General features: G+C 41.3%; 1 protein-coding gene across 4 annotated transcripts in view; it reads right to left on the minus strand.

The window, feature by feature from the left end:
• The window catches only part of FGD4 (FYVE, RhoGEF and PH domain containing 4), a 248,447-nt gene that overhangs the window by 104,839 nt on the left and 116,098 nt on the right, over window positions 1–27,510 (minus strand). Inside the window, exon 1 of one of the 4 annotated variants that reach the window (XM_057299473.2) lies at window positions 5,091–5,420. The exons of the other annotated variants lie outside the window; for them this stretch is intronic. Coding sequence (XP_057155456.2) covers window positions 5,091–5,181 — 91 coding nt within the window. The 5' untranslated portion in view covers window positions 5,182–5,420. Of the gene's footprint in view, window positions 1–5,090; window positions 5,421–27,510 lie in introns of those variants that run through there. 4 annotated transcript variants of the gene reach the window in all.

Raw genomic sequence — 27,510 nt, forward strand, 5'->3', positions numbered from 1 at the left:
TGGCTTTTTTTTTTTTTTTTTTCCCGAGACAGAGTTTTGCTCTTGTTGCCCAGGCTGGAGTGCAATGGCACGATCTCAGCTCACTGCAACCTCCGCCTCTCAGGTTCAAGCGATTGTCCTGCCTCAGCCTCCCAAGTAGCTGGGATTATAGGCACGTGCCTCTACACCCAGCTAATTTGGTATTTTTAGTAGAGATGCGGTTTCTCCATGTTGGTCAGGCTGGTCTTGAACTCCCGACCTCAGATGATCCACCCACCTCAGCCTCCCAATGTGCTGGGATTATGGATGTGAGCCACCGCACCTGGCCCGTGTATTGGTTTTCTATTCCACATCAAGCCTTACAGGAACTACTAAGGAAACATTTCTAGATTATTTTTTATTCAATCTTTTTACTTTTCCTATCACCCTTCTACAAGAGTGCTTCAAAGAGTGAAATGACTTAAATGTAGGAAGAGAAAAAACAAAAGAGGGGCAAGTACATCATTAATATAAAATATTAAGGACCTCTTTATTTATTTATTTTTATCTTTTTATTTATTGAGACACAGTCTCCCTCTGTCACCTAGGCTGAAGTGCAATAGCACGATCTCAGCTCACTGCAACCTCCACCTCCTGGGTTCAAGCAATTCTCCTGCCTCAACCTACTGAGTAGATGGGACTACAGGTGCGTGCCACCACGCCCAGCTGATTTTTTGTATCTTTACTAGAGACGGAGTTTCACGGTGTTAGCCAGGATGGTCTCGATCTTCTGACCTCATGATCTTCCCTCCTCGGCCTCCCAAAGTGCTGGGATTACAGGTGTGAGCCACTGCGCCTGGCCTAAGTACATCTTTAATAGCAAAAAATCTTGGCCACAATTTTCTCCATACAGACAGTATCGCTCCAAATTTCTTGGTTTCACACCCCAAAGCTTCTCCCTCATCTCTTTTTCTGTCTTACAACACAGCCCATTAATTCATCATCCAAAATCATGTACGGGCTCAGCCACAGATTCCAATCTCACTAACCCACTAACCCCTCCTTACTTTCTTTATACTTATTTATATCAACTTGGCCTGTGAGACTTCCGATAGCAGGAACTCATTACTGACATGCTGCTCAACAAGGGACACCAGAGGTTAGCAAGCAAGGATATTTATTCTTAAAAGAGAACTGAAGGGAAGAAATGGAGAACACTACAAATATTTATAATTTATTAAACTTCTTATATTCCTGCTCATTTTACATTTCCCAACAGAAAAAGGCACTGAATATTAGAAATGTATTCAATCAACAAATATTAACAAAGCACCCAGTATCTATTAGTTACCTTTCTAGACCCTAGGAACATAGCAGTGAACACCACAACAAAAAAATAATCTGTACAACATGCTAAATGGTAAAAGTGCTATGATGGGCCAGGCACAGTGGCTCACACCTGTAATCCCAGCACTTTGGGAAACCAAGGCGGGTGAATTGCTTGAGCTCAGGAGTTCGAGACCTGCCTGGGCAACATGGCAAAACCCATGTCTCTACTAAAAATATAAAAAGTAGCCAGGCATGGTGGTGTGTGCCTATAAGTCCTGGCTACTGTGGAGGCTGAGGTGGGAGGATCGTTTCAGCCTGAGAGGCAGAGGTTGCAGTGAGCCAAGACTGCGCCACCGCACTCCAGCCTGGATGACAGAAAGACCCTGTATCAAAACAAAACAAAACAAACAAACAAAAAAACTGCTATAACGAAAGTAAAGCTGGGTGAAGGAACAGGCGTGCTATTAGGTGAGAGGCTATTATTATATCCTATATACAGGGAGGACAAGGAGGTCTCACTAATACACTGCTAGCTGAGTAGACATGAAGGGAATAAGGCATAACATATTTTGAGGATTAGCATTCCAAGCAAAGTGTAAAACTACAAAAATCCTAAGGTAGAAGCACAGTTGATATGTTCAAAGAGAAATAAGGAAGACAACATGGATAGACTAGGGAGCATATTTGATGCTGAGGTCAGAAAGTTAAGGGGTAGGGATAGGGATAGGGGCTAGAGAAGGTAGGGCCTTGCACATCATTGAAAGAACAGGGGATTTCCTTTGAAAGAGATGGGAATCCACTGAAGGACTGCGAGCAGAGAAGTGGCAATTATCTGCCCTCCGTTTTTAGAGGTGCACACAGGCTGTTAGGTAGAGAATGGACTCCAGGAGGTCAAGGGTAGATAGGAGGCTAGTAGAAGCAATCCAGGGGAAAGCTGTGTGTAACCTAAAGCAGGGCAAGTAACAGTAGAGGCAATAAGACATAGTCAGTTTGATAGATCTTGAAGCAAGATTTGTTGCCAGATTGTACATAAGAGAAAAATGACTCAAGGAAGGCTAGGTTTTTGGGACTAAGCATAAGAAATAATAACTGCTTTATGGCCAGGTGTGGTGGCTCACGCCTGTAATCCCAGCACTTTGGGAGGCCGAGGTGGGCAGATAATGAGGTCAGGAGATTGAGACCATCCTGGCTAACACGGTGAAACCCTGTCTCTACTAAAAACGCAAAAAATTAGCCAGGCATGGTGGCGGGCGCCTGTAGTCCCAGCTACTCGGGAGGCTGAGGCAGGAGAATGGTGTGAACCCCAGAGGTGGAGCTTAGCGCCACTGCACTCCAGCCTGGGTGACAGAGCGAGACTCTGTCTCAAAAAAAAAAAGAAAAGAGAGAGAGAGAGAAAAAGAAATAACTGCTTTATAATGGCATGGAAAAGACAAGACCACAGTGACACAGTCTTTTTTGTTTGTTTAAATTTTTTAAAAATGTATTTGTGTGTACTTATTCTCTAAGAGGGTGAAAGACTCATTTTCCCCAGGCCAAGTTTTATTATAATAACCACCATGTAGAATGACCAAATTCTACGATTAACACTATTTTTCTTCTCCTAAGTGTTTTCCTTCTGCCTGCTTCAACATATAACCAACTAACTTGTGTCAATTCGCCAGGGAATAAAAATGGAAGAATCTGTTCTAGCCAGAGCTTAGCAGGTGCTGTGGTGGGAGATAAATCAGAGAACACACACAAACCAGGGTGAAGACATTTACAAATGTACTTTAGCCAATAAAAATTAGCTTGTTATTTTATAAAGAAAACAGGTGCCTACATTAAAGGTTATCAGAAGGTGGCTCAGGAAGTGGGCAGGGATGGTCCACAAAACATCTAAGAAAATGCCTTTTTATTTTTGAAATAAATGAATTCAACTTTTCCCTGGATTATTCCAGGAGTCTCCTATCTACTCTTGACCTCCTCAAGTCTATTCTAGTATCTAAGAAGAACTGATTAAATTTAAATCTTAATCCTAGTTTGCAGTTTAGGTTACATGTACATTTGGATGTTTATTAAAGGAACACCAAGTTATCATTCTTCCAAAGAACTGCATAATATTTCCTATTGAGTCATTCATCATACTCTATCATATTTCATTTCTTTCATATGAAAGGAGTTTGCCTGAAAGCATAAGCTTTAGAAAGAGAAGTTTTTTCAGGTCATTTAAAAAAAAAACTGTTATAAAATAACATGTGCACTAAATATGCATATTCACAATTTTTCTTAGGTGATTTAACAAAATTATCCAGTAGTGTAGGCAGGAAGTGCTATATTACTGTCTTCTCAGTTTAAAAACCTAAAAAGGAACTTATAAAGTCCATATTGTTGTAGTGGCCACTCTCTAAAGGGTGCTGTCCATTAAAGCTTTCTGCTTTAAGAGCCAACAATTTCTCTATGTTTATCAACATTCACCTCTCAAGCTTCATCTTCCTGTTCTAGAAATATTTTCCTCTCTAATTAAGAGCTGCCTTCCAGGAGGGAATACTGTCTCTCCAATCATCTCTAACTGTTTGAAGATAAATGAGAACGGACAGAAGCTATTTCAGGAAAAAGAGAACCTAAAACTTCACTGCTTGGGGTGAGAAAACACTTCCCTTTTGCTGCATTTCTTTTTTTTTTTTAATTTCATATTTAGAGTATGATGGTAAATTTTGGAGAGATCACAAGACCTCCAAACTTTATGCAAGAGCGGTGGAACGCCTGCAAAAGAATTCAGGCTTCTGCCTGAGTGATGGAGGGAGCAGGGGCAGGCATGGACTGGGCTGCTTAACCCTCCCGCAGCTACTAGAACCTGGGAAGGGAGCCAGCTGTGCAGCTGCAGGAGGGGCGCCTCAGCTCTCCTGAGGCAGTGCTGTCACCAACCCCAACCTTGGGCTTCCACACTCAGCGTATGCCCCTGACACTTAAGGAAGGAAAGAGCCACACCACCATCAGAAAGAATACTGGTAACTGTGAAGGCTGCCGGTTCTAAGTTTTAGTTTATCTTGTTCAGCAGTGTAGACATTTTTCAGTGAGGCTTATATCCAGTCAAAAACGAATGGGAAAATAAACAAAATGAACCCATTTCAGTGATTAAAAATATTTTTAGCAGACATTTCCCGTCACATGATTACATTTCTATCACACAGTTGAATTACATTTCTATTTCAAAGACTCAATTTCTCATTAATATGCTCTCTACAACACTCAAAGAGACCACAGTGGCTTAATACTACTACCACTAACAATTTTTAAAAAACAAACTCATGCCTATCTCTACAATGTTGTCTTTTACAGAAAAACAAATAATACTTACTCCCCTGAACTTCACCAAAACAAGACTGGGATGGTGGGAATTTTTGTTTGTTTTAACAGAACAATGCTCCATGCAGTAGCACTAGAAAAATGATTAGTGGTAAATATTTCTTAACATTTGTTCACACCAGATATGGGAGGAAAAAGAGAAAACTGTTCCTTTTTTCTCTGTATTTCTCCCCTCAATGACCAAATTTCCAAACTTTACTTATGATAATAAAAATAAGCCAGAGAAACGTAACTATCAAACACATTTGTATCTGGTTAGCCCAGAAGCAGCCTCCTGGAGAGCCAAAACCCATCAATAGCACATATTTTAATCTTGAACTTGAAAACCAATGTGAGCTTTATTAACTTTAAAAGAAAACCAAACTCTGCCACTTTTACATCCCTCGGCATGCAGTGTTATAAAGTGACCCACACTGGGGAAGAAAAAAATATATCTACTAGAAAATGAAACCACTTACCTTGATCAGTGGACATGATTTCACATATACTGATAATTAATCTACTCTGGTTTAATAAAAAGATATTTGGCTTTACTCTTTTAAAGTTCATGTGATAAAATCTCACTCCTGGCTGTAAAGCTTCGGGGAGGCTGAAGATTACACAGGATCTGCCAGGAGCTCAGACCAATGCACTATGACTTCAGTGCATTCTTCGAACTTACTGCCCAAGGACGACCTTATGCAAAACATGCCACACCTCCCCAGAGGACGGACTGCTGCAGTACATTGCATGAGAGGGAGTATATGAGCACAGAGAGACTTCTATTTATCAAAGTAAAGTAAACAACTGAGGCACATGGAACCTTTAAAAGCATTCAAAGTACAGCTGGGAATAGGGCGATTTCTAAATGGACTAATGCCTTAACTATTAGTAATGCTCTAAAAAAGCTAACGGGAAAACAGTTTGTTTCTATTTTAACAGGGCTACTGCCCTGGACCAAAGATGTTGGTTACAGATTCATGATTCACAAGCTTAAGATGTTAAAATCTCATTTTGAATGACCTCAAATATCCCATTTATGTTTTCCTTTCCAGCATAGCTCATTGATTTCAGTGACTAAATAATACAGAATTAATAAATACTGCATACAAATTTCCTAAGGAAAACAAGTCGTATATGTTATTTCAAAACATAGTTTAACTGGTAAAATATTTATTACTCATTTTTATCTGTCTTTATAAGTATATTAACAATTTCTCATGGCCTTGAAAAATCAGAAAATGTCAGATTAAAGCCAGGCGCGGCGGCCAACGCCTGTAATCTCAGCACTTTGGCACGCCGAGGTGGGTGGATCACCTGAGGTCAGGAGTTCGAAACCAGCCTGGCCAACATGGTGAAATCCATCTCTACTAAAAATACAACAATTAGCCGGGTGTGGTGGCACGCACCTGTAATCCCAGCTACTCAGGAGGCTGAGGCAGGAGAATGGCTTGAACCCAGGAGGCAGAGGTTGCAGTGAGCTGAGATTGCACCACTGCACTCCAGCCTCGGTGACAGAGTGAGACTCCATCTCAAAAACAAACAAACAAACAAAAGAAAATGTCAGATTAAAATATTTATAAAATCATAATGAGTTAACAGGTTACAGACATTCTCCCTCACTGGGGAAAATAACCTCTCCAACCCCCTCCTCTTAGTGTCCAGACACAGTAGTTCCCTCTCTCTAGTGTGCACTTGAATCACCTACTGGGTTATCAAGACATACATCACTGAGTGCCCTATCAAAGTCAGATTCAGTGCACGGTGGGGCCACATAATTTGCATTTCTAACAAGCTCCCAGGTGACGGTGACACTGCTGACCTGGGTCTTCACTCCAGGAATCACAATTTGAGAACCACTGGGGCAGTGAATTGCTGGGTTAGGGAGGATTAAAGGACTTGCTAAATTGCACACCTGCTAGGAGCTGATGGATGTCAGGCAGGAGCCAATACAATGCTGAGGATGAGGTGTGAGGGGTTTGTTCTCCCACTTCAGCACAAGCTCCCCACCAGGACACAAAGGTTGTCAATCATTTTAATGAAAGTGGTACTTTTTTAAATAACAGAAATGTGTATATAAGGCATAAATAAATAAGCTTTACAATTAATCTGATACAGAATAGGGTAATAGTACATGGAGAAAAAAGTCAAAGAGAAGAAACCTGAATTGTTTTTAACTCCTTTGCAAACTCCACCCATATGTGTTAAAATTTCACTGTGGCAGAGAATCTGTTTAGGTTTGGTTCCAAGACCACTTAGCCTTGGCAAATTTCAGTAATGTAAAAACCAGAATACTTCCCTGTCACAAAAATGCCCCAACGTCTGTCTGTACTTCCTGAGCTTTGATAGCAATGTTTAAATTGTAATCTCAGGTTTGGTATTAAAACAAACACTTTAAAAAAAAAAAAAGCTAACATGTGCTCTCTGCCCATTGCTATGTTAAGCATTTTCCATGTAGAATTTCATAAAGTCCTTATTGCAGGGTAATAATTTATCACCATCTTACAGAAGAATATCACTGTGTAAGGTAGTGTTAATTTATCACCATTTTGCAGAAGAGAAAACTAAGTTTAGGAGGTTAAAAATCTTGATCACTCATGCTAGTACAATGATAACCATTAAGATATTAAATTCACTGTTGTACAACAAATTAAGATATAATGGTATAGCAGTCACCCTTTACCTGTGATCAACTTCAGTCTGAAAATATTACATATAATATTTTGAGAGAAAAACCACATTCACATAATCTTTATTACAGTATATTGTTATAACTGTTCTATTTTATTGCTATTGCTGTTAATCTCTTACTGTGACTAATTTATAAATTAAACTTTATCATAGCTATGGATGTAAAGGAGAAAACATAGTATATATACTGTTCAGTACTATATGCAGTTTCAGGCATCCACTAGGGTCGTGAAATACATCCCCTGTGGATAAAGGGACACTACTGTATTCACTTTTAATCTTTATAGATGAAGGCCAAAAATCAAAACATGGTTTGCAGGAGAAAGTGATAACTAAAATAAAATATAACAATTATGATTGACTCTCAATTGCCCACAAGTGGACAATCTGTAATAATCTACAGCATCTACCACAAACTTAACACTAATTTCTAGGCTACCCAATAGGAGCAATAGCAGTTTCTCACCAGGTGGGAATGCACTTATCCTATGAGCCAGCAATCCTAACTCTTAGGTACTTAACCTAAGTAAAAGGAGGATTTACATTGATAAAAAATGTTTACAGAGCCTTTATTCATAATCATCCAAAACTAGAAATACCCACTTGTTCATCAAGTAGTGAATGGGAAACAAACTGTGGTACATCCACACAATGGCATACCACACAGCAATAACAAGGGATGAACAAAGGTACCTGCATATGCGTTAGAAAGAAGCCAACGTAAAGGGCTACACATATGTGATAAAATGAGACATTCTGGAAAAGACAAACTTATAGGAATAGTAAACAGATCCAAGGTTGCCAGGGCTGGTGGTAAGGGAACTGACTTTTCATAAAAGGGCATGACAGAATTTTGGAACTAAAGGGACTGTTCTGTATCTTCATTGTGGTGGTGGTGGTTATACGGCTGCATGCATTTGTCAAAACTCAGAATTGTACCCTAAAGAGGTTGAATTTTAATGTATGTAAATTATCTTTTAATTTTAAAAAATTTAGAAGCAAATAAAAGCAATTTATTCATTAAAAAAGAGGCTAGGAGGGCCGGGTGGGGTGGCTCACAGCTATAATCCCAGCACTTTGGGAGGCTGAGGCGGGCGGATCATGAGGTCAAGAGATCGAGACCATCTGGCCTACATGGTGAAACCCTGTCTCTACTAAAAATACAAAAATTAGCTGGGCGTGGTGGCACGCGCCTGTAGTCCCAGCTACTTGGGAGACTGAGGCAGGAGAATCGCTTGAACCCAAGAGGCAGAGGTTGCAGTGAGCCGCGATCGCACCACTGCACTCCAGCCTGGCGACAGAGCAAGGCTCTGTCTCAAAAAAAAAAAAAAAAAAAAAAAAAAGGCTAGGAAACTGATTGTCATAGATAGTGTAAACTCAACACTAAATGATTTTTGGTATATCCACTACGCTCCTCACTGTCAACAGTAGAGATAATCACTAATCCATTTTCTGTGATTTATAAAAAACTTGGCAAATTTATTAAAAGTGATCTAATTAATTCCCCATACATTATCCATTTGTAAAAGCTGAAGTTTATGATACCATATCAAAAGGGATCTATTAAATAAATATGTTTAGTGATCTTAAGGTTGTCATAGATATCAGTCTTGAAAAACACCTAAAATCCATGCCACTGAACTCACAGCTATTCACAAAATACCTCCAGCTCTGAAGACTTAGTGGCTATCATCCAGCCCTTTCACCTCTCCCTCCTTGTAGAGATGTTATTTTGGTACACATTGCACTGAATAAGAAACTTACCAAGTTCTGCCAAACATTCACGTGATATTTCTTTTTTTGAGATGGAGTCTCTGTCACCCAGGTTGGAGTGCAGTGGTGCGATCTCAGCTCACTGCAACCTCCGCCTCCTGGGTTCAAGCAATTCTCATGCCTCAGCTTCTCTAGTAGCTGGAATTATAGACACGTGCCACCAGGCCTGGCTAATTTTCGTTTTTTTTAGTAGAGACAGGGTTTCACCATGTTGGCCAGTCTGGTCTCAAACTTCTGACATCAAGTGATCTGCCTGCCTCAGCCTCCCAAAGTGCTGTGATTACAGGCATGAGCCACCATGCCCAGCCCACGATATTTCATAATAATGTTTTTTATTATATTAAATTTTAAAATAAAAGCCTACCTACATTATATTCAACAGCTTACCATTTTCCAGGGAAATGATCTGAAATCAACAATTTTATATGCAACCTGTACTTCCTGGATTAAAACCTATATATCTACAATGTTTAAAAATAAAGAAGTGAATAAAAACTATAAATCTACAATGTTTAAAAATAAAAGGAAGCCTAAGTTGTTTGCCTTAGCATTTTTATTTAAACCTAACTGGCACATTAGCTGTCATATAATTGAAGACTTCCCAATTAACCTAACATACTATTGGCAATGTCAGCTTTTTTTTTTTTTTAGACAGAGTCTCACTCTGTCACCCATGCTGGAGTGAAGTGGCTCAATTTTGGCTCACTGCAACTTCCGCCTCCCAGGTTCAAGTGATTCTCCTGCCTCAGCCTCCTGAGTAACTGGGATTACAGGCATGGGCCACCATGTCTGGCTAATTTTTGTATTTTTAGTAGAGATGGGGTTTCACCATGTTGGTCAGGCTGGTCTCGAGCTCCTGACCTCATGATCCACCCGCCTCAGCCTCCCAAAGTACTGGGATTACAGGCGTGAGCTACCGTGCCCGGCCGGCAATGTCAGCTTTAATAAATTATGTACAAATAAGCATATACTGGCAAAAAAGTAACAGGAAAATTATTCCTAGTAAATGTTAGTATTTAACTAACAGATCAGATAGAAAATGGAGTAGGAAAACATAATGGAAGTAGGCCAGGCGCGGTGGCTCACACCTGTAATCCCAGCAGTTCGGGAGGCCGAGGCGGGTGGATCACAAGGTTAAGAGATCCAGACCATCGTGGCCAACATGGTGAAACCCCATATCTACCAAAAATTCAAAAATTAACTGGGCGTGGTGGTGCACGCCTGTAGTACCAGCTACTTGGGAGGCTGAGGCAGGAGAATAGCTTGAATCTGGGAGGCGGAGGTTGCAGTGAGCTGAGATTGCGCCACTGCACTCCAGCCTGGGGACAGAGTGAGAATCCGTCTCAAAAAAAAAAGATGCATAATTTCCATTTTGCACGTCTCCGAGGCTTAATAAAATGAGGCATAGAAATTCTTGAACGTATGCCAAGTAAATCCTGTTGCTTGAATATTTTTGTACCAAGCCATTTTTGTACAAATCTTCAAAGCAAATCTATTATCCTTGAACATCTATTTATATTAAAAATAATTAATAAAAAAAGTTTTCTATCACCTCTTTAGTTATATGTTCACTTATAGTCACTCACACACAGAGTACAGCTGGCCTCCAAATCCAAAGTTTCTGCATTTGCAGGTGCAAGCAACTGTGGATCAAAAATATTCAAATACAATTTCAAATAAAAACAAGACAACAACAAAAAATATAAATTTTAAAAATATAACTACATAGTGTTTATGTTGCACAGTATTAAATATTATAAGCAATCTAAAGATGATTTAAAGTATAAGAGAAGGGCCAGTGCAATGGCACACACTTGTAATATCAGCACTTTGGGAGGCTGAGACAGGCAGATCGCCTGAGGTCAGGAGTTTGAGAACAGCCTGGTCAACATGGTGAAACCTCATCTCTACTAAAAATACAAAAAGTTAGCCAGGCATGGTGGTGCGACCTGTAATCCCAGCTACTCAGGAGGCTTGAGTCAGGAGAACTGCTTGAAGCTGGGAGGCAGAGGTTGCAGTGAGCTGAGATTACACCACTGCACTCCAGCCTGGGCGACAGAGCGAGACTCCGTCTCAAAAAAAAAAAGTTTAAGGGAGGATGTGCATAGGTTATATGCAAACACTATGCCATTTTATATAACAGACTTGTGTAAGCATAGATTTCGATATGAGGGTGATGGTCCTGGAACCAATCCCCCAGCCCCACATGCTGAGTGACAACTTGGTACTGTTAAGAAGAAACTTTACTAGCCCAGTGCGGTGGCTCACGCCTGTAATCCCAGCACTCTGGGAGGCTGAAGCGGGAGGATTGCTTGAGCCCAGGAGTTTGAGACCAGGCTGGACAACATGGTGAAACCCTCTCTACTAAAAATACAAAAATCAGCCAGGTGTGGTGGGATGTGCTTGAAATTCCAGCTACTTGGGAGGCTGAGGCGGAGGCTGCAGTGACCTGAGATCACAGCACTGCACTTCAGCATGGGTGACAGAGCAAGACTGTCACCAAAAAAAAAAAGAAAAAAGAAAAAGGAAATTTTATCTGTAATGTCATCTTCTCTTGATTCTCTTCCACCAAAAAATATATAATACTAGAGAATGAAAACATTATACTAATCTAAATTAGGAAATTGATCCCTAAACCCCAATTTACAATCTCTCTGATCTTATCTATAAGGATTTCAGTTGGTAATACTTTCTCTTTCAGCATTTCCCCTCACCGTGGTTGACTTACTACATTAAAATACTAAGATAGGTTGGGCGCAGTGGCTCACACCTGTTAATCCCAGCACTTTGGGAGGACGAGGCGGGTGGATCACAGGGTCAGGAGATCGAGACCATCCTGGCCAACATGGTGAAACCCCATCTCTACTAAAAATACAAAAATTAGCTGGGCATGGTGGCACGTGCCTATAGTCCCAGCTACTCGGGAGGCTGAAACAGGGGAATCACTTGAACCGAGGAGGCAGAGGTTGCAGTGAGCTGAGATCGCACCACTGCGCTCCAGCCTGGGCAACAAAGTGAGACTCTGTCTCAAAAAAAAAAGTCTGGCCAGGCTCTGGGAAGAAACCGATTCTGGATGTGTGTGGTGCCCCTGGTCAAGTGAGGGCAGGACTGCAAAGGGAGCTCACCATCCTCACTCACTGCTTCTGTCAGCATTCCACAGGCTAGGCTCCCTGCTAGACACCCTTCGACGTGTATGTATAGATCAGCCTGACATTAAACACTGCGTAATACCCCACAGTTTAACTCTATCATAATTCACTTAATTAACAAACATAATTTTATTATTTTTTAAAAGAGCATCCTAGTAAATTTCTCCATATCTGCACAAGTATTTTTTTGGATAGATTACCAGATATGGACTTCACAGCTCAATGGTATATGAATTTCAAATTTTGGTAACTTACCGAAAACTTTACCTTCCAAAACATGATATCAATATATATCCTCTCTGCCCTTTACCATTAATCTATACTAGATTATTAATTTTTAAAATCTTTACTGTTAGCTGGGAGAATATGGATAAGTAAATTTAAAGTATATTCATGCGATGTAATACTATATCTGAGTTAAAATGTGTTCGGAATTGGTGGGTTCTTGGTCTCACTGACTTCAAGAATGAAGCCGCGGACCCTTGCGGTGAGTGTTACAGCTCTTAAGGCGGGGCGTCTGGAGTTGTTCGTTCCTCCCAGTGGGCTCGTGGTCTTGCTGGGCTCAGGAGTGAAGCTGCAGATCTTCGCGGTGAGTGTTACAGCTCATAAAAGCAGCATGGACCCAAAGAGTGAGCACTAGCAAGATTTATCGCAAAGAGCAAAAGAACAAAGCTTCCACAGCGTGGAAGTGGACCCCAGCGGGTTGCCAATGCTGGCTCGGGGAGCCTGCTTTTATTCTCTTATCTGGCCCCACCCACATCCTGCTGATTGGTAGGACCGAGTGGCCTGTTTCGTCAGGGCGCTGATTGGTGCGTTTACAATCCCTGAGCTAGATACAAAGGTTCTCCACATCCCCATCAGATTAGTTAGATACAGAGTTTCCACACCCAGGTTCTCCAAGGCCCCACTAGAGCAGCTAGATACAGAGTGTCGATTGGTGCATTCACAAACCTTGAGCTAAACACAGGGTGCTGATTGGTGTGTTTACAAACCTTGAGCTAGATCCAGAGTGCCGATTGGTGTATTTACAATCCTTGAGCTAGACATAAAGGTTCTCCACGTCCTCACCAGAGCAGCTAGATACAGAGTGTTGATTGGTGCACTCACAAACCTTGAGCTAAACACAGGGTGCTGATTGGTGTGTTTACAAACCTTGAGCTAGATACAGAGTGCCGATTGGTGTATTTACAATCCTTGAGCTAGACATAAAGGTTCTCCACGTCCTCACCAGGGTAGCTAGATACAGAGTGTCGATTGGTGCACTCACAAACCTTGAGCTAAACACAGGGTGCTGATTGGTGTATTTACAATCCCTGAGCTAGATATAAAGACTCTTCACGTCCCCACCAGACTCAGGAGCCCAGCTGGCTTCACCTAGTGGATCCCGCACCGGGGCTGCAGGTGGAGCTGCCTGCCAGTCCTGCGCCCTGCGCTCGCATTCCTCAGCCCTTGTGTGGTCGATGGGACTGGGCGCCGTGGAGCAGGGGGTGGTGCTTGTCGGAGGCTCGGGCCGCACAGGAGCCCATGGAGTGGGTGGGAGGCTCAGGCATGGCGGGCTGCAGGTCCCGAGCCCTGCCCCGTGGGAAGGCAGCTAAGGCCCGGCGAGAAATCGAGCACAGCGCCGGTGGGCCAGCAGTGCTGGGGGACTCAGTACACCCTCTGCAGCCACTGGCCCGGGTGCTAAGTCCCCCATTGCCCGGGGCCAGCAGGGCTGGCTGGCTGCTCCGAGTGCGGGGCCCACCAAGCCCACGCCCACCCGGAACTCCAGCTGGCCTGCAAGCGCCGCACACAGCCCCGGTTCCCGCTCGTGCCTCTCCCTCCACACCTCCCTGCAAGCTGAGGGAGTGGGCTCTGGCCTTGGCCAGCCCAGAAAGGGGCTCCCACAGTGCAGTGGGGGACTGAAGGGCTCCTCAAATGCCACCAAAGTGGGAGCCCAGGCAGGGGAGGTGCTGAGAGCAAGCGAGGGCTCTGAGGACTGCCAGCACGCTGTCACCTCTCAAAAGCAAATGAACCACAGCTACACATCAACATAGGCCATTCTCACAAACAATGTGGAATGAATAAAGTACACAGAATAAAGTACAATTCCAGTTACATATGGTATATACTTTTAAAACATTCCAAAATGTTGTTATGGACACATAGCCATATGTGGTGTGATGTTATGATTTTTGTCCACAGTTCTGGTTCATAACTCTCACAGCCTTGTTATGAGGCTGGAGCACTTTACACCTCAGAAAATAATCTCTCTCTTTGCCCTCCTTGCACCTGCCCAAGCCAGGACTCTAATCTGATTGTTGGGTCACAAAACCCTCATTCTGGAGAGGGAGAAAAGCAAAGGTACACTAGACAACAATTTCAGGATGGCAGATACCTCTGGTGGGGAGGCATAGGGAGTAGAAAAAGAAAGAAGAACACAGGGGCTTCAAATGTATTGGTAACATCCTAATTCTTGAAGTCTGTTTTGCTCTTGTTCTTTAAACAATCTTTAGAGACATATACATAAACACACAAGTTAGTATATGCATAAGATATTTCATACTAAACAACAGCACCTCATTGTTTACATTTTGTATTTTCCTAATCAACAATTTCTATGTTTATAAATGTTTATTAGTCATTTTTAAAAAGCTTCTGTAATCTCTGTGCTCATTTTTTTTTTTTGAAACAGTGTCTCACTCTGTCACCCAGGTGGATCGCAGTGGTGTGATCACAGCTCACTGCAGCCTTGACCTCCCATGCTCAAGCAATCCTGCCACCTCAGCCTCTTAAGTAGCTGAGACTACAGGCACATGTCACCATGCCCAGATAATTTTTCATTTTTTTGTAGAGTCAGAGTCTCCCTGTGTTGTCAAGGATGATCTCAAACTCCTAGGCTCAAGCGGTCCTCCCATCTTGGCCCCCCAAAGTGCTGGGATTGCAGGCGTGAGCCTGCCACATATTTTTTTCTGTTTTTTTTTTTTATTTGAATTATAGCTGTCTTTAAAGGAGTTCATATCACAAATATTTTCTCCAAATTTGTTATGTTTCTTATCAAATCTTGCTTTTATACTAATTCCAGGTAATTTATCTTTTTTTTTTTTTTTTTTGAGACAGAGTCTCCCTCTGTCGCCCAGGCTGGAGTGCAATGGCGTGATCTCGGCTCACTGCACCCTCCTCCTCTGGGGTTCAAGCAATTCTCCTGCCTCAGCCTCCCGAGTAGCTGGGACTACGGACTGACGCCACCACGCCCGACTAATTTTTTGTATTTTTAGTAGAGATGGGGTTTCACCGTGTTAGCCAGGATGGTCTTGATCTCCTGACTTCGTGATTCGCCCGCCTCGGCCTCCCAAAGTGCTGGGATTACAGGCATGAGCCACCGCACCCGGCCAATTTATCTTACTTCTAAGCACAAACATGGTGTTTAATTATAACTATTATTATTTTTACTATTAATTTCTTTGGATTCCAGTAGATCAGTGCCAAGTGGCTATTCAAACTGGAAGAACTATGTATTTTCTCTTTTTTGAGACAGAGTCTTGCTCTGTCGCCCAGGCTGGAGTGCAGTGGCAGGATCTCAGCTCACTGCAAGCTCCGCCTCCCGGGTTCACGCCATTCTCCTGCCTCAGCCTCCAGAACAGCTGGGACTACAGGTGCCTGCCACAACGTCCGGCTAATTTTGTTTTTGTATTTTTAGTAGAGTCGGGGTTTCACCGTGTTAGCCAGGATGGTCTCGATCTCCTGACCTCATGATCTGCCCGCCTCGGCCTCCCAAAGTGTTGGGATTACAGGCGTGAGCCACCGCACCCGGCCCAGAGCTATGTATTTTCTGAATGTAAATCATTCACTTAAATGCAAGCAGATAAAAGTTTATTTTTCTTCTCTGCTCCATCCCTCCGTGTCAGTCCCTCAGCTTCATCCACCTGCAAACAGTAAATGCTTTGTGTAGCATTTTAGAGTCCTTTAACCCCATCTCTTTCATCCATACCTACCATGACAGTCCTCGGTCCACCCATATACAGTTCTAGTTCTGAGGTTGTCATGTATTGCTAGCTTAAAACTACTACATTAATGAGTACAGAGTTTCAGTTGGGAAGGATGAAAAAATTCTAAAGATGGATGGTGGTGGTGGCTGTACTACAGTATAAATGTATTTAATGCCACAGAACCACACACTTAAAAATATTCAAAATAGTAAATGTCATGCACATTTTACCACACTTTCAAAAACTGCAAACATTCTCTGCCATAAATTTATGCTCCCCAACCTCAGCAGCCTCTCCTTGCTTCTTCCCAGCTTCTATGCTCATGCTTAGTCAACTCTATGATAGATACTCCACTGCTTGTACTATTCCTCTCTGTTCTCTTTTTTCACTCTCTGCTCTGGGGAACAGACCCAGGAGGGGGTTTACAGCTACTCCACTATGCAGAAGATTCCAGTACCAAGTTCCCTTTTCAGTTCATGCTCTCCTTCCTAAATGTCCAGATAGCTACCTCCTTCACTGAAGAAGGGAAGATTGAACTTTATGTTGAAGGATAAGTAGGATTTCATTAGGCATCAAAAGGAGGGAAAGGATATTATTTCAGGCTTTGTAGCAAGGAAATTGGTGGCAGACTTGCAAACACTGTGGTTTACAGAAGTGTTCATCAGTGCCTGCCAAAAGCCTCAGTGGCTGCATACTGCACTTAGAATGCAATCTCAATTTCACAGAAGGCCTGAAGGCTCTACCCCTCATCTCTTGCCACTTTGCTTTCAAAATATGGTCCCTAAACCATGCTCCCTCTATCAATCACCCAAGGTTTTGAGAAGGAAGTCAAGAAAAAATGTTTTCATAAATTTCCACAGGAACCTATTATTTTTTCCAACTTTGAAATAACCATGCAGCTTCCAGAAAAGGCTCCTCTGAGACTTAAAGAAAATAAAACGTTAGTTCTGCCCCTGCCAGGTCAGACAAAGGATAAAGTACAGTCAGTTACTTGCTACTAACTTGAGAGAGAAGAAGGAAGGCTTTCATTTCTCTATTTTTTGATGAGCTGCCTGATCCAAATTTCTTCTAATTATCATCTTCCTTCCCCCAAGACCCTAACGCACAGCTTGCTGGGGTAACAGCAGCGACTTGGGCCTTTTGTGTTGGCCCGAATATTCTTAAAGGCCAAATTCAGAATGTGGAAAGAAAAGATACCCTAAATATAACGAGGATCTTCCTGTCTTTTGCAAATCATCCACTCTACGTATCCACCCCCACCCACAACAGATAATGATAATCTTACACATGCAGTTTCTTTTTTAATACAATCTCAGAAGTATATTACAGTAATAATATTCCAAAGAAAAAAGAATATTAGTAGATGCAAATTTAGTCAGCTTTTAAATATCTTTGTAAGTTACTGAATTTGTGGTAGGAAATAAGGTCAAAGATAAAAAGGGAACTAATTTTTTAAAAAACAGCTCATTTCCATCATATGCATGTTTAAATGGGTACTAAATAAATTATACATTTATTTGCTTGGAATTTTCTAATTATTATTTTGGCAATCTATATATTGTCAACTTTAGTAATCATGTTGAAACAAACAGGTCTTCGGTACTATGCTAAGGATTATAAAATACCTATATAGCCTTTAAGACACAACAGTTCATCAGTAGTGGAACTTAAATAATCTCGTATTAGTAAACAGTTCACTGTTCATGGAGTATGGCTTATCTTCATCCTCTGCACAGGATAGCAGAGGCAAATGTTATTTGCCACAAATGGGTAAGGATTCGAGTTTAAAACAGCAGAAATTAGAGTAACCTATGGCAAACTAGAAAACAATATTTTTTAAAGTAAATGCTAAAACTCAAAAACATTTAAAATCCCTTCTAAAGATGTTGTATTTGTTTATTTACAAAGAATTACTGAGCCCCATATGGGACTCAATATAGTATACGGGACACATTGTTAGGGACTTGGGAATGTTTTTTATAAAGTCCTGCCCATCAGTTCAGCCACACCAGCTTTTTCAGTTCCTGTGACGTTAAGGTCTCTACATATGACTAAGTCTAATTATTCCCTATGGGTTGTTTCCTTTGAACATTTCTTCACAAACGTAATTAAATATTCATGCAATGTCCTTTTTTTTTTTTTTTTTTTTTTTGAGATGGAGTCTCGCTGTCGCCAGGCTGGAGTGCAGTGGTGCAATCTTGGCTCACTGTAACCTCCGATTCCCTGGTTCAAGCAATTCTCCTGCCTCAGCCTCCCGAGTAGCTGGAATTAGAGGCATGCCAGCTAATTTTTGTATTTTTAGTAGGGACAGGGTTTTGCCACGTTGGCCAGGATGGTCTCGATCTCCTGACCTCGTGATCCACCCGCCTCGGACTCCCAAAGTGCTGGGATTACAGGTGTGAACCACCGCGCCCAGCCTGCAATGTCCTTTTTTCTAGAGGACAGGGACCCTGTCTGTCCTGTTCATTATTATGGGTCCCATGCACATTGTTTTCAAACACTTTATACAGTCTCATTAAATAGTTCCTTCTCGAGGAACCAAAGGGAGAGCAAACAAGTAAAATAGTAATTGACAAGTTTGACTGAGGCTCTGTGACTGCTGGAGGTACAGAGCGGAGGGTAAGAGAAGGCTTTCTAGAATACTTTATCTCTAAACTTCTTGAGGGCACATCCCTGTCAGAATAAATCCTGGGCATGCATCCCCTAGTATGTATATTCGCACACAATGTAGGTATGAGTTAGATACAAGCATTCCTGCATTAAGATACACACTTTAAAACACAAAAATAGGCCGGGCGCAGTGGCTCATGCCTGTAATCCCAGCACTTTGGGAGGCCGAGGCGGGTGGATCACGAGGTCAGGAGATCGAGACCATCCTGGCTAACACGGTGAAACCCTATCTCTACTAAAAATACAAAAAAATTAGCCAGGCGTGGTGGTGGGCACCTGTCATCCCAGCTACTCAGGAGGCTGAGGGAGGAGAATGGCGTGAAACCGGGAAGCAGAGCTTGCAGTGAGCCAAGATTGCACCACTGCACTCCAGCCTGGGCAACACAGTGAGACTCCATCTCAAAAAAAAAAAAAACAAAACCCCACAATAGAACTTAAAATAGGGCGAGGTAAAGGTAAAAATACTATTGTTAAGAGAACAATGTGACTGAATCTGCTTGTTTTTAAAAAATCTTTTAAGGTAAATGCTAAAACTCAAAAACATTTAAAATCTCTTTAAAGCTCTTGTATTCGTTTATTTAAAAAGAAATTGTAAAATATTTCACAATACAGCAATTTGGAAGAGTAAATCTATCTCAGTTTACTTCCATACTTAGTTTCAATGACTGCCATGAAGAGAGATTCATCGTCCTAAAGGGAAGAAGTCTATCACTGGATGCACTTACTAAGTCACAATACCTATTTTTAAATACCATCTACCAGTTATACAAAGGTTTTTCTCAAAATTATTCTGGCAAATTTCCATCTATAGTAATATCTCAGAAGATATTACATTATTTTTCAAAACTTACTCTAAAACATACTAAAACTATTTCAAAGATTTTTTATTTTATTTTATTTTGAGATGGAGTCTTGCTCTGTCACCCAGACTGGAGTGCAGTGGCATGATCTCAGCTCACTGTAGCCTCTGCCTCCTGGGTTCAAGTGATTCTCCTGCTTCAGCCTCCCAAGTAGATGGGACTACAAGTGCACACCACCACGCCCAGCTACTTTTTGTATTTTTTTCTTTTTTAGTAGAAACGGGGTTTCACCATCTTGGCTAGGCTGGTCTCGAACTCCTGACCTCAAGTGATCTGCCTGCCTTGGCCTCCCAAAGTGCTGGGATTACAAGAGTGAGCCACCGTGCCCAGCTTCATTTTTTAATTTTATTTTATTTTTAAGCAGAGGCAAGGTCTTGCTGTGTTGCCCAGGCTGGTCTCGAACTCCTGGCCTCAAGTGATCCTCCTGACTCAGCCTCCCAAAGTGCTGGGATTACATGTGTGAGCCAGTGCACCTGGCCGAAGATTTTTAAAGACAGTTAAAAAGATCTGTATGTAAGTTTGAGTGTACTTGCAGAAATAAGTTTTTTAAAAAATAAGATTTTAAAAATAAAAGATACATCCATTGTAGTGATAAAATTACACAATAATGGAACATTTCCAAACAATCATTTCAAAAATGCTCTGTCTATAGTGTACTTTTCTGCTGCTCCTGATTGCAGTTACTTTCTAACTCATTCAAATGTCACCTGTACCTCAAAGGGACAGACTGTTTTCCAAATATATCTGCTAAGTAAGAACCTGCTAAATATTTACTGACAGACACTTGTCTTCACATGAAAGGTTAGCAAATGGGCACATGGTGGGGGCGGCGGGGGGGAGGCTTTTTTTTTTTTTTTTTTTTTTTTTTTTTCCCTGAGACGGAGTTTTGCTTTTGTTGCCCAGGCTGGAATGCAATGGCATGATCTTGGGCTCACTGCAACCTCTGCCTCCCTGGTTCAAGCGGTTCTCCTGCCTCAGCCTCCCGAGTAGCTGGGATTACAGGCATGTGCCACCACACTTGGCTAATTTTTGTATTTTTAGTAGAGACAGAGTTTCTCCATGTTGGTCAGGCTGGTGTCGACCTCCCAACATCAGGTGATCTGCCTGCCTCGGCCTCCCAAAGTGCTGGGATTACAGGCGTGAGCTGCCGTGCCCGGCCCATTTTTTTTTTCTTTTGTAAAGAAAAAGATGCAATATCTTTAGTCTCACAACTTGTTTAAATATCGTGCCATTAAATAACTTATGATGTTTGTGGTCACTTATTACCAAGTATTGCCAGAATTCCACTATCTAAAATAACATCATCTCAGTCCACCTAACCAGCCATGCTTAAAATGCCATGGACACAAAAACAGACAAGTGAGCTTGCATTGTCCAGTCTCGGTTCTCTCCTCAGAATTCCATACATATACCATATAGATAGATGTATCTGACACATAGATGGAAAAAAATGCTAGAAAAAGGACAAAAATATTAGGAATGCCAGGGCTGGTTTTTCGTTGTTGTTTTTTGAGATGGAGTTTCACTCTTGTTGCCCAGACTGGAGTGAAATGGCGCTCTCTTGGCTCACCACAACCTCCGACTACCGGGTTCAAGCGATTCTCCTGCCTCAGCCTCCCAAGTAGCTGTGATTACCGGCATGTGCCACCAGTATCGGCTAATTTTGTATTTTTAGTAGAGACGGGGTTTCTCCTTGTTGGTCAGGCTGGTCTTGAACTCCAAGGTCTAGTACCTGCTTCCTGCTCTCCAAGTGTTCATCTTTTGCACCCTGTAGGGCACACCACCCTTCATAGAACATTGCTCCATAGAAGGCATCTCCTAGAATGTAGGCAGTAGTCATGTTCCTAGACAGATAGTCTTTCACAAGAATCTTGTACATGTTGTCTACACACATCAATCCTGAAGTTAGTCCTAAAACTTAGTAAGTCATAAAGCTGACATAAATATGCTATAGCACCAATGTTAAAACTATGATGATGGCAGAAAGTAGGCGGAATAAACAGTAAATGTTACATGCAAAAAAATACTAATGATATTGGGGGTTGGGTGGGAGGGAATCTCCAAAATGATTTCAAGTTGAATTCTTCCAAAACTTTTTTTTTTGAGACAGGGTCTCACTCTGTCACCCAGGATGGAGTGCAGCAGCATGGTCTCGGCTCACTGCAGCCTCAATCTTTCAGGCTCAAGCAATCCTCCCACCTTAGCCTCCCAAATAGCTGGGACTGCAGGCACATGCCACCATGCCAAGCTAATTTTTTTGTAGAGACAGGGTTTCACCTTGTTGCCCAGACTGGTCTCAAACTCCTGGGCTCAAGCAATTCTCCTGCCTTGGCCTCTCAAAGTTCTAGGATTACAGGAGTGAGCAGCTGTGCCTGGCCCTAAGACTAATCATATCTCCTACACATCAGTCTAGATACGAAGACTACCTAATCCTGTAGTTTGATTCTGGGACATCAACTATGATACTGAAAATTTCATTAAACTAAGGATGACATTAAATTATAATGTAAAGGTAATGATAATTTAATAAGGATATATGTGTAAAAAATTAATCTCCATATAATAAAGACACAATTTTTTTTAGACTTTGACCAGAAAAAAATGGCTTTAAATTATAAAATCCAGTGCTGAAGACATCGTTACCTCAAGCACTCACAGTAGCAGGTAAATTGAAATGACAATTGAGAAGGCAACATGGTAATACCTGTTGCATGCCAGAAAACTGCGTATCATCCACCTGTGACGCCTGGGCAAGCTATCCTAATCAAAGAGCTATATGCATAAAGATGAATGTAATGCCATTTAAAACAGAGAACAATTAGAATTAACCTAACAGTTTAACAAAACTATTTTTATAATTATACTCTGGCACCCAAAACAAGCTCAGCTCAAAGCACAAAGAAGGCATACAAATACTTGCTGATTTGAATGTGTTAATAAAGAAGCTTCACTAAGCATCTAGGAACTTTTTGGGTACCCACTAACTACGCTAGACCTGAAATTGCCCGATTTAAATTATCATCATTTCCAGATCTACTACAGTATTACGGAGTGATATTCCTAATATTATGTCTTAGATATGTATTCATTAGATAAAATTACCATCTTAAATCAAAGTGCCAAGTTTCCCATTCTTTTCCTCATTTAAATAATAAATTAAACTTTTGGTACCTTCATAGATCAGTGGCATTTTACTGGAAAATAATTTTTATTCTTATCATTTACAAACAACCCACCTAATAACTACACTGGGATTTTACCACATAAGCCACCATGCCTGAGATATTTATTCTGTTAAAATAAAACTTTATTCTATGTTAAATGTGAGAGTTTATGCCAAAAGTGCTAACAGACTGCTTCATCATTTGCACATTTTACAGTTTACATATGCATCAATGTAAGCATATATATTTACAACAGATAACTTGTCAGTGACACCATTACCATTATTTCTATTAATCAAGATGCTGTCTAAAAGTCCATGGATACTCAAAGTAAATAGGAAATACTGATGATACTAACCACAACTTAAAAAGGGAAGTTAGGCCAGGCATGGTGGCTCATGCCTGTAATCCCAGCACTCTGGGAGGCTGAGATAAGAGAATCACTTGGGCCTGGGAGTTTGAGACCAGCCTGGGCAACAGAGTGGAACTCCCTCTCTATAAAAAAAATTAAAAAATTAGCCAGGCATGGTGGCGCACACCTGGAGTAATCCTCCTGCCTCAGATGCTCAGGAGTCTGAGCAGGTGAAGGCTGCAGTAAACTGATTGTGCCACTCCACTCCAGCCTGGACAACAGTGAGATCCTGTCTAAAAAGCAAAAGGGAAATTAGTTCCAGTTTGCTGCCTAATTCTAATCACCTGAAATCCCCCACCCCCCAATTGTTGTTGTTATTTTTCTCCTGGTTTCTGAGAATGGTTTTGCTTTTGGCAATTTTACTTATTACATCATGCACTAATTTGGGATTAACAGTTTGTTATTTATTAAAATCAAGTTACTGGTTGAAGACTGGGTTCAATTTCTTCAATACGATTGTCACGTTTGTTGAAAGCTTATTTGCCTGCCCTTTTAAAAGGTGTATTGCATTCAAAACCATAGTTTTCAATTTATCCTATCTTCCTCTGTGGGATTTTGGCCCATATCCATCCCTGATCATTTTTATATTCAAAAGACACAAGTACCTACATATACCTGCAAAAATACAGTTTCCATCTGCCCATGTCTCTTTTATCACTTATGTAAAGGAGGTATAGGCAGTTCATAATTAATTCAAGAGGAAACAAGGAAATGAAGTTGTTTGAAGTGGCACAGCATGTGCAATGCTCAATGTCAGTGCAGATATCTGAAAAGAACAGGAGGGGCAGGCAGGAGAGCAGATTTTCAAGCCAAAACAAATATGTATTTTAAAATAAGATTTTGGTTTCATTTAAAAAGATTATTTATTGTTGATTGTAACTCAGCCCTACGGTCTATGATACCTTTCAAATTCCTTAGTGATTCTCAAACACCTTAGGAAGTCTGCTTAAGACTCATTCTTTTCCTCATTGCTTCCATTAGGTGCTTTATCTAGCACATTCTATGTGCTGGGCTTTGTGCAATCATCTGGGAGCACAACAATGACCAGGACAAAAACCCATGACCTTCAATGGCACCCAATCTAATCAGAGAAATCTGGACAAGAATGGAGCAAGAACCACAAGATTTGAGCAGGAGCTGTGGAATTCTCCTTATTGGAGTGGGGCCCTTTCCAGAAGCAGGGACAGTGGAGCTGGAGCAAGGTGGTATAGTCCCTGTTCTAATCCCATGGTGTTGTGCCACTCCTTATCTTCCCATTGTTGAAATGGGATTGGTAATTTTAATAAGTTCCTTTAAAGTTTTCCTTTAGCCTTAGTTCTGTTCAATCTAAATGTTAGTATGGGTTCTGTGCTGAGCCAAAAGCTGGGGATATAAGGTGAGTAAAATAGTTCCTGGGGCTGGGAGTGGTGACTCAGGCCTTTAATCTCAACACTTTGGGAGGCTGAGGCAGGCAGATAGCTTGAGTCCAGGATATCAAGACCAGCCTGGGCAACATGGTGAAAACCCCATATCTACAAAAAATTAGCTAGGCATTTAGCAATATGAAATTTATTTTTGGTTAAGGTATGCATCCCTTTTAAACAAATGGATAATACATTTTCCCGACAATGTTTAGTAAACAATCTGCAATTCGGGCCATTGATTTGAGATGTCAACTTTATCTTACATTGAATTTTTATAAATACGTAAAATATATCCTTTAATAAAATACATCCTTTCTGTTAAAAAAAAGTTAGCTAGACATGATGGTGTACACTTGTAGTCCCAGCTACACAGGAGGCTGAAGCAGGAGGATTGCTTAAGCCCAGAAGTTCGAGGCTGCAGTGAGCCACAATCACGCCACCGCACTCCAGCCTGGGAAACAGAGTGAGACCCTGTCTCAAAACAAAAACAAAAAGCTTCCTGGCCTCAGGAACACAGTCTATTTGGGGAGAGAGACAAGACAAGAGCCAACTGAAAATATGTTAATGATAGATAAAAATCATGAGGGCTTCAAGAGCTCAGAGAAGACTAACATGGCTGAGGGAAAAGGTTTATTGGGAAAGTGGTATATAGTTGAGAAGCCCAATTAACACTGAAATACTTCCTTCTTACATTTCAAAAAAAGAAAACCAACATCTTATGGCCATTTCTTGCCTCAACATTCACACTGCTTCTGTATTGTATAACTGAAATGTCTATCACTAAACAAACTGATTGACTGGATAACATGAATATATATCCATTAGTTTTTCTAAGTTATATTGTGAGCTCAGAAGATCCCTGTTTTATTCTCTGCTTTCACCGTACAGCAAGGGTACAGTCACCTGTTGATAGGCAACAATTAATTTTAAATGGTAGAGAGGTATAGAATTTGAAGTGTGATGTATGAAGAGAAACTGGAAGTTTGCTTTGAAATATTTGATTTTCTTTTTATTGTTACACTTTACTTTTTCATAAAAGGGAAACTAATACTGTTTATCAGACTATGAATATATTGGATTTCTATGGTATTTATTTGCAAAATTGTAAAGAATACAAATTTCATACATACATTTAAACCAGTTATTATAAACCGGTGATGAGGTATTTACTGCAGTTCCTGAGGCAAACATAGGATCCAAGTCTGCTTCCCTCACAGTATTCCTTATATTAGCCAATGCATCATCTAGCCAACTATCCAAGCTGGAAACTTCAGAGCTGTTCCTGACACTTTCCACTCCTTTACCCCATCTACACATCCAATTAATCACTAAGTCCTGGCACTTTTACTCCTACAATTTCTCAATTCCTTCTCTCTTCTACATCCTTGTGCCAGTCTTAATTCAGAGGACTCATCATCTTTCTCCTGTACCATCTGCTCCTCATCAAAATGCTAAAGCTCCTGCACCTTGCAACCTTAGCCCCTCCTCCGCAGTTCCATCAAAGTCATCTTCCCAAAATGTACAAAGAACCATGTTGCCTGGCAGCTTAAAAATTTCAGAGAGCTCCCTCCACGGCTCACTGGATCATGTCCCACACCTGACTTACAGTTTAGACTAACATAATCTGGTGCCATTTATCTTACAGATTCCAACCATTCCACTCCTACACCTAATCCCAACACTCTAGTTAAACCAATTTCTTATATTCTAAACAAGTATGATTATTTTACAGTTTTCAAGCTTTTATGTGTGCTGTTCCCTTGATATGAAATGCCCTTCACCATGTAGATCTTACCTCCTCCTAAAATCTCCAAGGTGACGTATTTCTGATTGCCTGGCCTGGCCATGAGTCCTCCCTTCTCTCTGCGCAATCACAGCACTTTGCATGTACCTTTGTACAGTATTATGAGCTTGCATCATACATTGTAGTTTCTAAAGTGAGCTTACTGAAAGCAAGACTGTATCTTTATTGGCCCAGAAAAGCTTTGGACATAAACCCTTAAATGTTTAAATGAATGTCCAGGTTGCCTGGATAAGTATATAAATCTACCTAACTTTGATGTGAGGAGACTCCATTTCATCTATTCTCCACTAGAAATTTTATGCAGATACCATGCCCTTCCCTCTTTCTGCCAAGGTTTACAAACAATAAAAAGCCTTTCTGAAAGGTATTACGCCTCTGAGTAATTAAGAGAAATAGCTCTGGATCGTTGAGAATACAGGCTCTTCACTTCCATGTGGCCAAAATAACTCAATTTTTCCTACTGTTAAAACATATATGCTCCCTAGGAGAGAAAGAGGTGGGCCCTGGATCAGCCTGTCTCCAATCAACTCTGCATTTCAGGCAGGCAAGCTACTGGATTTACTGGCTGCTCACCCACCTGGGTCCTTCCAAGAGATGAAACCACTACCCTGACAATTTTCTGTGACAAGGTGGCAGTGATAAAACCTGATAGGGGCTTGGCGTGTGAGTCCCAAGTGATGTAGCACCAGAAACTGAAGGCTGAGACTAAATGAGCTCAGAGTCATGAACAAGCACTCTACTTTTTTTTTTTTTTGAGACAGAGTCTTGCTCTGTCCCCCAGGCTGGGGTGCAATGACAGGATATCAGCTCCCCGCAACCTCCGTCTCCCAGGTTCAAGCAATTCTCCTGCCTCAGTCTCCCAAGTAGCTGGGATTACAGGCTTGTGCCACCATGCCCAGCTAATTTTTTAATTTTTAGTAGAGAGGGAGTTTCACTATGTTGGCCAGGCTGGTCTCAAACTCCTAACCTCAGATGATCCGCCAGCCTCAGCCTCCGAAAGTGCTGGGA

Source organism: Pan paniscus, chromosome 10 (assembly GCF_029289425.2).
Source record: "Pan paniscus chromosome 10, NHGRI_mPanPan1-v2.0_pri, whole genome shotgun sequence".
NCBI lineage: Eukaryota > Metazoa > Chordata > Mammalia > Primates > Hominidae > Pan > Pan paniscus.